Here is a 14,113-nt window from a genome sequence, read left to right as displayed (position 1 = left end):
CATGCTATACGTATACGCATAGGCGATTTGAAAAAACTTACAGAACTTACATAGAACGGAGCTTAAATTGAACAACTACATTTTCGTAATAGTATGGGGAAACGCACCGAGATGTCGAAACGTAATGCGTAAGTTGATCGGCGATTCTCTGGCATAGGAATTTGGCTAAACTTTTTTTGTTAACGGTTACCTATTTATTAATACTTTTCACATAAACTCACATAACAACACATTATGTATCTTTTATTAATGTTTGACATAAATAAATTTGTTGATCGTCATTTGTCTTAGAGTTCCGTGTACCAAGGGACATAATCCAAGATGACGATCTCTCAGAATCGTCGATCTTTTCCTGAAAAAAACTTGAATTTTTCTATACCTGTGTATTTTACGCACCCCCCACTTTGGGTATCAAATTTCTGAAAAAAAGTGCGCAAATTACATGGGTTTTTACGGTAAGCATTTTTTTTTCTTTTCCAGAACATGAAATAATGTCTTGCTTACCATCGTATAAATCACCTTCAGACCCGTCATTCAGGCCATCTCCATCCACCTCCAATACCAAATCGCTGTCCGAATCCTTGGATAGTACCCGTTCCTCGTTAGAATCCTCGGATACAACCCGCTCTTTGTCAGAATCCTCGGACACAACCTGCTCTTTGTTTAAATCCATATTCGGCTTCTTATCCTTCCTCTTACTGCTCGACCTAAAACATTAACCATCACTGAATTTTACCAGGACACAGGGTCAACAACTAAGGTGAAATAAAACAAGGGACAGAAAGGGCCTGTATTGCTCACCTGGATATTTTACTCATTCACCCCTGAAGACACATTTTAACTCTTCCAATTCAAAAGTTTGGAATAGTTCATTATGAAATTTCAGGGGTGAATGAGTTAAGCAATCATGACTATATATTTTCATTTAAAGTAGTACATTGCATTTGCAAATTATTGCAGGTTACTTCTAATTAGAATTTCACTTACTGGGGTGTGGACCGGCCATTTTGATTTGGTTTATTGGCAAGCTGTTTCTCTAGCTCTGCTATGTCCCGCTTCATCTTTTCTAGATCCTTTTCTAAAGCCTTCCTATTCTGTAAGCAAAACCATACCCTTCATATGGAATAATAATACTCTGCAAACCTCTATAAACTAGGATATTCAAGTATGTCCCATTAAATACAGTTCTACAATGTAAATTGAACCATGTCCCATTAAATACAGTTCTACAATGTAAATTGAACCATGTCTCATTAAATACAGTTCTACAATGTAAATTGAACCATGTCCCATTAAATACAGTTCTACAATGTAAATTGAACCATGTCTCATTACATACAATTCTACAATGTAAATTGAACCTGTTGACAACATTGACTTTTACTTCATTTTCATATTTTTTAATTTCTTTTTAGTCTTTTTTTTACAATTTTCTAAAAACTCATAATTCCCAAAATCCTTGACTGATCCCTAATTTTAGCAGTTGTTTTGTCTGTTAGGTAAAAATAAATTATATAATTTCAGGTATCCAGACCTACGCTAGGTTTTCCTGTCGACCCTAGATATATTATCCGACAGCTACTTATATCTAAGATTAATTTATTAGCCAGGAAAAACTCACAGCCTCTCATTTAGATGTACTTTCTTCCTGTTCTGGGAGTCCGACCATATTCTTGACAAATTACAATAGCCATTGTAATGATAGGAAATACATTGTGAAATTTGATGTGAAGCAAAATATTGATCTATGAAAATAAAAAATTATAATTAAAATTAAATTTATATAAGCCTGCTGGTCTACCCTATTTTTTTCCAGGCATGTTAACTGAAACACGTATATATATATATTGGCATTACAGCTGAGACTCTACCTGTGTTGTCATTGCCTCACTCTGACTGGAAAACGCTGACGAAGAAGTCAGGTTGAGGCGTCGACCAGAATCACTCTCCTCAGATGAGCTGTAATCTAGAAGAGAAAGATACCCAAAATACAAATAAGAATAGATTTATTACCCAATAATAATCACCTTCATGTCATGCTGTGCTTCTTCAGCAGTGAATGAATTTAGTAGCTAACATGACAATGACCATTTCTGGTAAAAATAATACAAAAACCAAAAAAATCAGAAACCATCTATCAAATTTCAAGGATGACCACATTCAGTGAAAATCCACTGAGCAGTTCTGGACAAGCAACATTTTAAAGGAAGTTCTGGACAAGCAGCATTTTAAAGGAAGAGTTGGTGGATGAAAAAGAACAGGTGCTGCATCAAATCTTAGTGTTTTTGCAAGACATAAAAGTTGGGGGTAAAAATCTGACGCCTTTATATGGCAACATATTGAGGGTCAAAAGCCATTTTAGGAGGTCAAAGAGGGAGGTAGAGCTGACATCCTGGTCATAAGCTCACATGCCACAGGTCCTTTGGGTGAGCTAAAAAGACTGATAGGTATGTGTCTTACCTGAGTTTGGTTTATATTTGTCTCCTGTCAACTTAATTAACAGGAGTTTCCGATGACTTTGGTCGAGTTGTCTCCCCTGAATTTCATAAACAGTAGTAGTCTCCCTTACCGTTATTTCTCTCCTCGTCACTCTCAGCAATGACTGTGGTTCCTTCTTTATCGTTGTCGGGCTCCTCTGCTCTGTCCTCTCCCTCACTGTGAGCCGACTCCAGGCTAACATTCATCAGGTCAGGATCCTTGTCTGTACATGTCTTTCCATACAACACAAGTATTTAAATAATTGATTATTTCATCAACAGATATATTTCACGTTATTACATCTTAACCAGAATCAGCAACTTAACAGTACAAGAAAAACAAAAAAATCTACAAAATTCTATGTATCTTCTGACACCCCTGTTAATGAACCATCAACAGCAATTAATTAATTCAGAGCATGACGAAGAAATTTTACATTTTTTATCGTAAAATTGAGGCCTAATTAAGGGTCGGTATGATTCGTCATTAATGACAGCTAAATGAACCTACGTTGATTGGTTTTTTTTGTACATTGCCAACCAACAGCTTTGGGTACATACGCATCACTGGTCATTTGTCTGATGAAGGTGACAGTGTATGTATCCCACTAGTCACTGAAACGTCACACATAAACACTTACTGGTTGTGACAGGGTACATATCGCACAAGTCACCGAAACGTCACACATAAACACTTAGTGGTTGTGACAGGGTACATATCACACAAGTCACCGAAACGTCACACATAAACACCTAGTGGTTGTGACAGGGTACATATCTCACAAGTCACCGAAACGTCACACATAAACACTTAGTGGTTGTGACAGGGTACATATCGCACAGGTCACCGAAACGGCACACATAAACACTTACTGGTTGTGACAGGGTACATATCACACAAGTCACCGAAACGTCTCACATAAACACTTAGTGGTTGTGACAGGGTATATATCACACAAGTCACCGAAACGTCACACATAAAGACTTACTGGTTGTGACAGTGTATGTATCGCACAAGTCACCTAAACGTCACACATAGACACTTACTGGTTGTGACAGGGTACATATCGCACAGGTCACCGAAACGTCACACATAAACACTGACTGGTTGTGACAGGGGACATATCGCACAAGCCACTGAAACGTCACACATAAACACTTACGGGTTGTGACAGGGTACATATCGCACAAGCCACCGAAACGTCACACATAAACACTTAGCGGTTGTGACAGGGTATGTATCGCACAAGTCACCGAAACGACACACATAAACACTTACTGGTTGTGACAGTGTATGTATCGCACAAGACACCGAAACGTCACACATAAACACTTATTGGTTGTGACAGTGTATGTATCCCACTGGTCACTGAAACGTCACACATAAACACTTACTGGTTGTGGCAGGGTACATACCACACAAGTCACCGAAACATCACACATAAACACTTACTGGTTGTGACAGTGTATGTATCGCACAAGTCACCGAAACGTCACACATAAACACTTACTGGTTGTGACAGTGTATGTATCCCACTGGTCACTGAAACGTCACACATAAACACTTACTGGTTGTGGCAGGGTACATATCACACAAGGCACTGAAACGTCACACATAAACACTTACTGGTTGTGACAGGGTACGTATCGCACAAGTCACCGAAACGTCACACATAAACACTTTGGTGATACATAACTTCTCTACTATTCATATAATACTTATCAACCTGAAGAAAATGTTTGATAAACTGTTCTGGAGTCTATCATGGTATGATACCAAACAGAGCACTGCGACTCATACTTTACCTATTTAATCATAACATCGAGGCCCAATCTATACAGGTTCTGGACCCAAATTCATGAAACCGTTCTCGTGCTCAAACATGGATTCTGTGCTCAAACCTACTTTCTAGCCGCTGGTTTAAAATCATGTTACACGGTCAAAAAGCTAAGTTTTTACATTGGAAATGGTCTTCAGCCCTAAGACTCTTCCAAATTCTTCCAGATCATTGACAAAATGTAATTTTTCATAAATTTATCACTGGAATATGAAATTGGGTTTGAGCACAAAATCTGACTTTGAGCATGAGAACGGTTTCATGAATATGGGCCCTGGTTTATACAAGTATCTGCTTTTAAAAGCGTTCTGGAGTCTACAGTCGAAGGATTTAACAGGTTTTTCTGTAATTTTACGCTATACTCACCTGTTGGCAGCCGTTCAGAACGACATCAGGAAGTGGTGAGCTGGCGTCGCACATCTCATCTTCACTCTCCTCTATCACAGGCCGTTGCTGTTTTCGTCCCATGACACGACTCCTTTGTCCCTCAAAGCTGGAAGTCTCATCTGTCTCATCTGTCTCAGACTTGTCCAAAACACTTGACAGATGCAACTTGTCTTCTGCACTCTCTTGGGAGGCTGACATCTTTGGAGAATCTTTGCCTCTTTTCCTATCGGAACTTCTCTGTACCAAGTTTGCAGAGTGACTTTTGCCAGTCTGCCTAGAGGAATTAACTTCCTTCGTTGTTCTCCTGCTGCATGGAAATGAATCCTGTATCACAATGACGGACTCCGACTTCTGCTCTGCCTTATCCACAATATCAGGTGTCTCCATTTCATCTTCATCTGAGACAAGTGAACCGTTTTCTTTCTGCTGTACAGTGTGGTTATGATGAGGTGAATGCTCAGGCTTTGGAAAAGAACCAATCACTCTATTTAAATTTGGACTTCTACTTGAGCATTTTTTAAATGTCTTCTTAAATTTTTCTTTTAAGCTGATCATGTTCAGATTATCGGAAACTGTTCTGCTGTCATTCAAAAGGGACTGAGTCTTAACAGGTATCTCTTTGTTTATAAAGTCATCACTTGATACTAATTTCTTGTCCTTTTTTCTGCTATTTTGTTCATCACAACTTGGTCGTCCTGGTGATTTTAAAGAATCTCTTTCCTTAGAACTCGAAGCACTTGTTTCACAAGAATTAGTTTGGCTTTCTAGTTGCCATTTTCTGGTAGCCAATCCTCGCTTACATCGAACTCCTGTTTCCCTCGTCTGTCGACTCTGACTCTGACTCAGATCGGAGTCGGGATCACTGTCATTGTGTCTCTTACACACTTCTTTGCGACTATTTTCCCCTTTACTTCTGCTCGATCCGACCTCATCAGTCATCTTAACGTTGCCTTGTTCTTTCACAACTTCCTTTTCGTCCATTTTGTATTTTTCCATCATCACATCTTCTTGTTCTTCGACACACAATTTTTTATCCTGCACATGATTAACCTCATTCATTTTTTCGTCTAAAATTTCTATAGATTGACTTGTTTCCATCACGGAATGTTCACTGTCACCACAATCGCTTAGTTCTGTGTCCTTGTCCAATGATTGAGGCTGAGAGGGGTCCAGTAACTGTAGCGATGTCAGATTTATCACCCCTTCCTGATTCTGAACAACACTCGAGGCTTGTCCACTTGCCATTGTTTCGGAGTCCATCACAAATATGTCCTCCGGAGAACAAGTCTGTCTAGTGACACGCGTACGGTTGTGACCTTTTTTTACAGGCTTTAAGGTTGGTGTGAGGTCATCCAAGTCCACAGACTCATCAGTTTTTAGTTTCGCATCGACCAGTTTCGTGGCTCTTTCTTCAATTTCTTCCTGAACAGTATTCTGGTTGATATCACTTTCCGACGGTTTGTCATTTTCCTTCTCATCGTGTCCTTGGATGCCCTTCTGACCTTGGCCATTTTGTTGACCTTGAGTTCCCTGTTGACTCCAAACAGCCTCAGATTCCTTAAACCTCTGTTGAATGACTTCCTCCTTGCTGCAACATTTCTCTAATGACCTTGAACTTGACCTTAACTTCCTTGACTTTGAATTTTCTGTACTAACTTCTGATAATGACATGTCATTAACATTCCCTGAAGCTGAAGTATCTGTTGACATGTTTATCACATTATTTTTCTTGTTGCCTCTTCTTGGTGGTTCGTTCTCCATTTTACAGATCTGAATAATCTGAGTTGAGTCTCTTGAAGCCAGAGCGGTCGCAGGAATGACAGTTGATCCCGAACTTGTGGTGCTGTGTTCTCCACGGATGACCTCAGACTCGGCACAAACGACCCCGGAGCTTGGTTTGTCGTCTTGGCAACTAGGCTTCTTTTTTGTAGCACTGTATCCAGGAAGTTGTGGAGATGTTAAGGAGTGTGACTTCATTCTCGGGCTTTGCCGTTTCAGTTTATTCCTTTGTGACACAAGTTGAACAGAGTCCTCCTCTGCCTTTCCATTATGGCTGTGTTCCACAGAGCATTCCTGTGACAAGCGTTTAGAAGATATTTTTGTAAAACTATTGTCTGGTTGTTTCTCTGCTGTCACACATCCTGTTCCTGCCAATTCAGCCTCAGGTTTTTCTATTCGCCCCAAATCGTTGCCAACAAGAAGCGAAACACTTTCCTGTGTCCCTAATGTCTCGCACCCACTTGATGCACTTCCACTCATCTGAGTCTCCATGACAACTAATGGGGATTTATCCGGTAGAGTCTCTCGAGTTTTTCTGCTTCTATTTCCTCTTGAATTCTTACCAAATGATGAACTTTCTGAGATGCCGTTCGAGCCACTCCTCACACCAAACTGAAGGTCATCAGAAGGAGGCTGTGTACTAACAGATTCTAGTGTATTTTCCCCACATGGATGAACAGTTTCAGCATCTGTATCTGGAATTCTGTCTTCCAACATCTCAGACTCTGTGTAAAATTCTTGTTCTGGGTCAAATGTTTGGGAGTGAACAGCGACCATTTCCTCCTCCGTGTTTTTTCGAGAGGTTGGCGAGTGTAAGTGAGCTCGTTCAACTCCACCAGACTTACCACCGTTACCTAGAGAACGGCTGTCTCCCATCTTGTCTGGTAGAGTGTCAGCAATGCAGGAATTAGTTGCGTCGTTCACGTTTCCTTGTGACAAATGTCTCTTGGTCCGATGGCTATGGTCGTCGTTCTGTCCAGGCTCACCTTGGATACACTGGATTTCAGCCATAGTTACCTGCTGACTTCCAGTACCAGGTGACGACAATCCATTCTGCTGTAGAGCTGAAAGAAAGAAAGAAATTTGTAAAAAGAAAGGGAAAGTATTTTTGCGAATTTTTGTATGTCACTAATTTTGTTTGATTGTAATACCATCTGCACAAATATTAGAGAATTAAGTTGTACATCATATGTATACCTAGTACATAGTAAAATCTTGAATACTAATTCTAGTTATTGACTTTGTGATGTTGAAACAAAGGACAAGTTGCAAGATAGCTCACAAAGATATGTTTACATGACATGAAGTTAGATTTATAATACATTGTATATATATTGACAAGAAATCAAATTTTAGCAAACTCTTTTTCAATTAAATGAAATCAGATTTCTATCGCCCTGTACTTTTTAATAACAAAATTCATTAGCACATTGTGATTTAATGAAATGAAGTCAGATTTTAAACAAACTACTATATTTTAATGTAATGAAGTTAAATTTGAAACATTATTTGCTAATGACAAGAGGTCAGATTTATAACACTATTTCAATGAAATAATGTCAGATTCAAGTAAAATACCCCCTGCCCCCACAAAAAAAATCATAATAGCACACCTTGTATTAAGTTTTCCTTTGACCTTTGCCCTCTGGCCATGGTTCCTCTATCCAGCTGGCCCTGGGAGTGACCTCTGGATTCACTTCCCATTGACCTACCTCCTCTAGTTTCTCTCCCTGCGTGGCCCTGTGAGTTGTCATGATCCAGGATGTGCTGGACTTTGTCTGTAAACGTCACAGATTTCCTACACTTAAGACTGTTCCGGAGTTTCTTCGTACGTCTGGACACGACACTGTCGTCAGTATTGGGAACACAGGATGCATCACTCACTAAACTCCCATACTCTGCGTCTCCCTCGGTACTAACTCTGCCCGCCACCTGACCTTGAGAACCTTCTACATCCTGCTTTTTTCTTCTGCATTTCCCCTCTGCACCAGAATCACTCTGACCCTGCAATTCTTCACTCATCACAGCCTTGTGTGATACAGGTGGAGGTGGAATTTTACCGTGACTGCCAGGCAAATCCTCCAATTGTGTGTCAGGAACATCTATAGAATGCGCTGTCTCAGGTTCAGTGTGCTGCAGAGTTGACGTCTCTGTATCAGAAATCATGTCAACACTATTTGCTGAGGATTTTGGATGGTCACATTTTCGACTTTCTGTATCAGTATTTTTCTCTGTACATGTGTCTGCAATCATGTTGACACTACTTGTTGCAAATTCCGAATCATCACATTTCTTATTTTCATTATCCATCTCTGTCTGTATGGCTGCTAGAACTTTATCGTTGTTTGTTGCAGATTGTGGATGGTCATGATTTACAATTCTAATGTCTGTCTCTACTTGTGTGTCTTTAATTTTGTCCAGGCTTTCAATACCTGGCTCCATGCATCTTTCCTCGTCACTTCTTTCTCCGTCACTTCTTTCTCCATCACCAGTTCTTTCTTCCGCAATCTGTGGAGAATTGTTTCTGTTTTCCACGATCTGATCTTTTGCCTCCTGTGTACATGTAACTAAGTCAAAAGCCTCAGCCTGATTTAATTCTTCAATAATCTTTTCCACATCTTCCGTTCCCTGTGGCAGCACACCATGTGATTTAACCTTGCTCTGCTTCTTTCTCCTGCTGCTGCAGTGATTAAAACTGTCTTCTATATTTTCCTTTGACCTTGACCTCAGACTTGACCTTGACCCCTGCATATCTTCTCTTGAGCCTGCCTGTAAGGTCAGATCAATCTCTTTCTCTTTGAGGGTTGCTGTGCTGTCTCCTATCTGGATATTGATAGGATGTTTGCGACATTTCTTGGCATCTTTTTTCACAAGCACCTTTTTCTTTCCCTTACTTGTCTTGGGAGTCTTTTGACTTGGCTTGAACTCATAAGGATCACTCCACTTTTCTCCAGATTTCGTTTCCAAGGCCCATTTGCTTTTCTCCAATGTTTGTTCCACGCGGACGGGAGAAACTTTTCGAACAACGAACTTTCCTTTTCCGTTCACATGTTGGACTGTCGTAGCCACACCCACTGGATGATCAAGTTTGGTTTTGAAGATTTTCTTTCTGCTGTTTACAACCAGTCCTGCCTCCTGATCGACAGAAACATTCAGCTTTAATGGGTTTCCAACACCGCTACTCGTCACATTCTCACCTACCACACACATGTTTGTAGCTGAAGCCAGTGAGATCTCTCCCGTCTGTGTTTCAACAACAGGCATGCTGTTAGCGTCGGCAAATTCATCCACATTTGGGGAGGCTGATTTCAGCCATTTTTTAACTATCCTATCTTTCTCCAGTTTAGAATCCTGCTTTTTGCCGTAGGTACGTGTACTATTACGTTTGTCGAAAATACCGTGACAACTGCCACCCGAACTGGTACCGGACAACTGTATAACCTCTTCTTCTTGAACACCTGTTTTTTGTTTTTTTCTGAACAGCATTTTTTTCTTTGGCCTATATTCAGAATTTTCTTTATACTGCATATCAATCGATGTGGTTGTGTTTAAATTGTTACTGTTCAAATTTCCATCCTTTTCCTGCTGTACAACATCAGAACTGGTAGCATTTTTGACTTCTGATCCAGAGGTACCGTCTTTATCATTGATTCCATCACCAGTCACTGACCCTGCTTGATGTATCTTATCTTTCAACATCTTGGTTTTCTTCCCCAATGAAATTAAATCTTTACCAACTGGCTCCTCATTCTCGATAATGTTTTCCTCTTCACACACAATCTTCTCTTCCGTCACATTGCTGTAAATCATGTCCACATCAGAATTGTCATCAGAACTTCCGTAACGAATGTCCACAAGTAATGGATCGCATGAATTTTGGTCGGTTTCTGGTCGATCTTGCCGTTTTGTTTCCATAGCACCACATGACTCGTTAGCGAGATACTGCAGTAAGTTGTCATTATCAGGACAATCCTGTGTTGAATTTCTAGTCTGTCTACAGTCGGCTGATTTCTGTCTGGACCTGGTGATTCTACTTGGACTCTGTTCAGGGTGCGACAGGTCCTTAGTTTTCTTTCCACTGCCTCCGACTGTTTGGGTATCACCTGTACACAGAACAAATATAAATCAGGAGTGTATTGTAGTTTCACATACTGTATTAGTTGTACTGCATTGAAAAAATATTTTATTTACTTTACAACATGAAACAAGTTATTACAACTGATAATGATCACTGCTGTTGACACAGATGTTAGAGCGCATGGGGTCTTCATGTGGGAGGAGCCAGAGTGCCCCGAGAAAACCAACATGGTCGTGCTGGTGAACCTTTTCACGTCCGATCAGGGAATCAAACCCCGGCCGCCTTGGTGAAAAGCAAGTGCATTATCCATTGTGCCACCCAACCACCCATAGTATATTTATTTTTCAAGGTGATGGCAACAGGCAGTAGCCTCGATGCCCAACGTTTTTGGTAATTAATATCCAACTATCCCTCCCCTGACATCAAAAAAAAAAGTGCCATGTTCATCATGATTGAAGAATTATTTCCTATTTATTGGTAGACTTGACAGTAAACAAACCTGTAGGTACGCTGTGTGTTTCTGGACTGACTGACTTCATATCTGCTCTCTTGATCTCTTCAAGTAGGTGCTGGCGATCGTTCGACCTCATTTCTCTGGTGTGTTTTTCAGTGCTTGGATTCCTAGTCAGGTCACTTTGATCTTTATTTGACTTCTGTAGACCTTGACCTGTAGTATTTGACCTCTGTTGACCTTGATCTGTGGTATCTAACCTTTGCTGACCTTGACCTGAGGTATTTGACCTCTGTTGACCTTGATCTGTGATATCCAACCTTGGCTGACCTTGATCGGTGGTATTTGACCTCTGCTGACCTTGACCTGTGGTATCTGACCTCCTTGTAGGCTGTTTGGTAAGATGACCCTGACACAACCCTGTCGTGTCCGACTTCCTTCTCTTGGTCCTGACATCTTGAGGTGTAGTAACAGGTTCCTAGAAAAGTAAAAATAAACATTGTCAGTCAAACTTCTTTAAATCACTTTTTCAGGAGATATTTCTTTTTTGGTCATACACTCGACTGTCTCACAAATATATACATTCAGATACTTAAAAACAAGAGACCCAGAGGCCTAAACAGCTCATCTGGCTTTAACTCATTCACCCCTGAAGACACATTTGAACTCTTCCAATTCAATGGTAGGAATAGTTAATCATAAAAATTTCAGGGGTGAATGAGTTAAAAGCTTTCATTTTGACAGTGTGCTGTCAAAGTTACCTTATTTGATCCATTTCCTAGAAATGTGTAAAAAATAATGAACAAGAGAGATTGCTATTTTCTTGCAGTCATATTTTCCTACTGAACAAGCAGCATGAAGTGCAAAATGAAAATATGCAAAACCAGGTGAGTAAACAGGAAGAATTGTCTTATACATTGTACCAGGGAAATCTATAAATAAAATAAGAGAAAGATTTGGCAAGTACTTAAACAAGAGGCCCAGAGGGCCTGTATCGCTCACCTGAATATAATTAAAGTAATTGGTATGAAGTAAAGATTTAGCACTCCATGGTAGGTGCTGTTAGTACATATGAAATTTCAGAAAGATCCATCCAGTACTTGAGATATAGAGAACAAACTTCAAACAGAGCCCCACCCCTATGCCCCTACGGGGGTCATACCCACCAATTATACAAAATTGAGTCACCGTCACCCAAGGATGCTCCACACTAAATAAGGATAAAATCCCTTAATCCCGATGGTCGGAGAAGGATTTTAAAGGTTTNCCTCGGAGACCACACCTACTGCCAATACAAAATTGAGTCCTCTTGGCCCAAGGATGCTCCAAACTAAATTAGGATAAAATCCCTTAATCCCTATGGTAGAAGAAGGATTTTAAAGGTTTTACCTCTATTTTCCCTATTGGGCCCCACCTCTCTGTCTACACTGGGGTCAGACACACCGTTTATACAAAATTGGTTCCCTAGTTCACACAAGAATGCTTCAGACCAAATATGGACAAAATCCTGCCATTCCTACCGAAGAAGAAGGATTTTGAAGATTTAAGTCTATTTCCCCTATTGGGCCCCACCCCTCAGCCCCCAGGGGGGCCAGACCCACCATTTATACAAACTTTGTTCCCCTTCCCCCAAGGATGTTTCTGACCAAATATGGACCAAATCCTTTCATTACTACAGAAGAATGATTTTAAAGAATAATTTGCTATATTTCCCCTATTGGGCCCATGCCCCTAAGCCCCCAGGGGGGCCAGGCTCACCATTTATACCAACGTTGTTCCCCTTCCCCCAAGGATGCGTTTGACCAAATATGGAACAAATCCTTTCATTCCTACAGAAGAAGAAGGATTTTAAAGAATAATTTGCTATATTTCCCCTATTTGGCCCCGCCCCTCAGGCCCCTGGGGAGCCAGACCCACCATTTATACAAAATTGATTCTTCTTCACCCAAGGATGCTCCACACCAAATTTTGGTAAAATCCGCTCAGTGGTTCATGACTAGTAGCTAGGAGTGAAACGATTCACCGCGATTATGGTGAACCGCGATTACTTGCTCCCGATTCGATTCTCGATTCACAACTCTGATATTTCGATTCGATTCTTACAAATTCGGTCCGTGTTTGACTTTACATTTAGACGCACTCCTAGTCCTGTTAAAACGCAGATTTTGATTGGCCAACACACTTTGCGTAGGCCAATCAAATTGCGCATTGCTGTTACTGCAAACTACTGCAAACATGGAGTACGAGTTAGCCGACCCGCCCGCATCATATAAATCTCCCGTGTGGAAACACTTTGGGTTTCCAATCGTCGACGGAAAAACGGAAAAAAATGTCACTATTTGCAAGATATGTTATTTAAAGATGTCATACAAAGCTGGCTCGACGACAGCAATGAACGCACATCTAAAACGTAAACACAATGTGGACTGTGATAAAGCTGCTTCGGTCAGTTCGGAGTCTTCCGCTAACAACGATCGTCGGTCTGAACAAAAACCCAAGTTATTGTCCGTATATGGTCTGACTTTTCATCTAAATTAGTAAATATGTTTGAAAAATCATGTATTTCTTGGATGCTAATAATCGAATCGAAATTAATCGAATCGAAGTCACAAATCGAGATTCGAATCGAATCGAGATATACCCGAATCGTTGCATCCCTACTAGTAGCTAGTGTAAAGTTGACGGATGACGGACGCTGCGGTATGGCATAAGTTCACCTTGGTCCTTCGGACCAGGTGAGCTAAAAACACCGATAATAAATTTGAACTGTATAATTCCAAGATGGGTGTCTGGTGGCCATCTTTTTTCCAATAAGTTTCAAAATAAAACATGCACCAGTAAGGACAAATTTAGGAAAACTAACAATTACATTTTTTTAGATCCATCTCAAAACAAACAAGAGGCCCAAGGGCCTTAGCGGTCACCTGAGTTATATCATAGGTACTGGTAGCTTTATTTTATTGTTTAGATGTGATGTGGAAATCAGCATGTAAACTAAGTGAAATACAATACTTGTCATGTCATCAAAGGATAAGAATTTTAATATATTTGTAAATGTTCCCTTTGGGGCCCCGCTCTAACCCCTGGGGATGGGGCAGGAATT

The 14,113-nt window shown here is 40.4% G+C and overlaps 1 protein-coding gene across 1 annotated transcript in view; it reads right to left on the bottom strand.

The window, feature by feature from the left end:
• LOC110448507 (breast cancer type 1 susceptibility protein homolog) overlaps positions 1-14,113 on the bottom strand; it is a 28,267-nt gene that overhangs the window by 6,695 nt on the left and 7,459 nt on the right. Inside the window, exons 6-12 of the mRNA XM_021494779.1 lie at positions 11,059-11,488; positions 8,095-10,584; positions 4,682-7,545; positions 2,570-2,711; positions 1,872-1,966; positions 988-1,094; positions 505-707 (exon numbers count right to left, since the gene is read on the bottom strand). Coding sequence (XP_021350454.1) covers positions 505-707; positions 988-1,094; positions 1,872-1,966; positions 2,570-2,711; positions 4,682-7,545; positions 8,095-10,584; positions 11,059-11,488 — 6,331 coding nt within the window. The remainder of the gene's footprint in view (positions 1-504; positions 708-987; positions 1,095-1,871; positions 1,967-2,569; positions 2,712-4,681; positions 7,546-8,094; positions 10,585-11,058; positions 11,489-14,113) is intronic.

The sequence above is a fragment of the Mizuhopecten yessoensis genome, unplaced genomic scaffold (assembly GCF_002113885.1).
Source record: "Mizuhopecten yessoensis strain PY_sf001 unplaced genomic scaffold, ASM211388v2 scaffold4105, whole genome shotgun sequence".
NCBI lineage: Eukaryota > Metazoa > Mollusca > Bivalvia > Pectinida > Pectinidae > Mizuhopecten > Mizuhopecten yessoensis.
The sequence above is the reverse complement of the archived record's forward strand: the minus strand, read 5'-3'. Positions and strand labels throughout refer to the sequence as shown.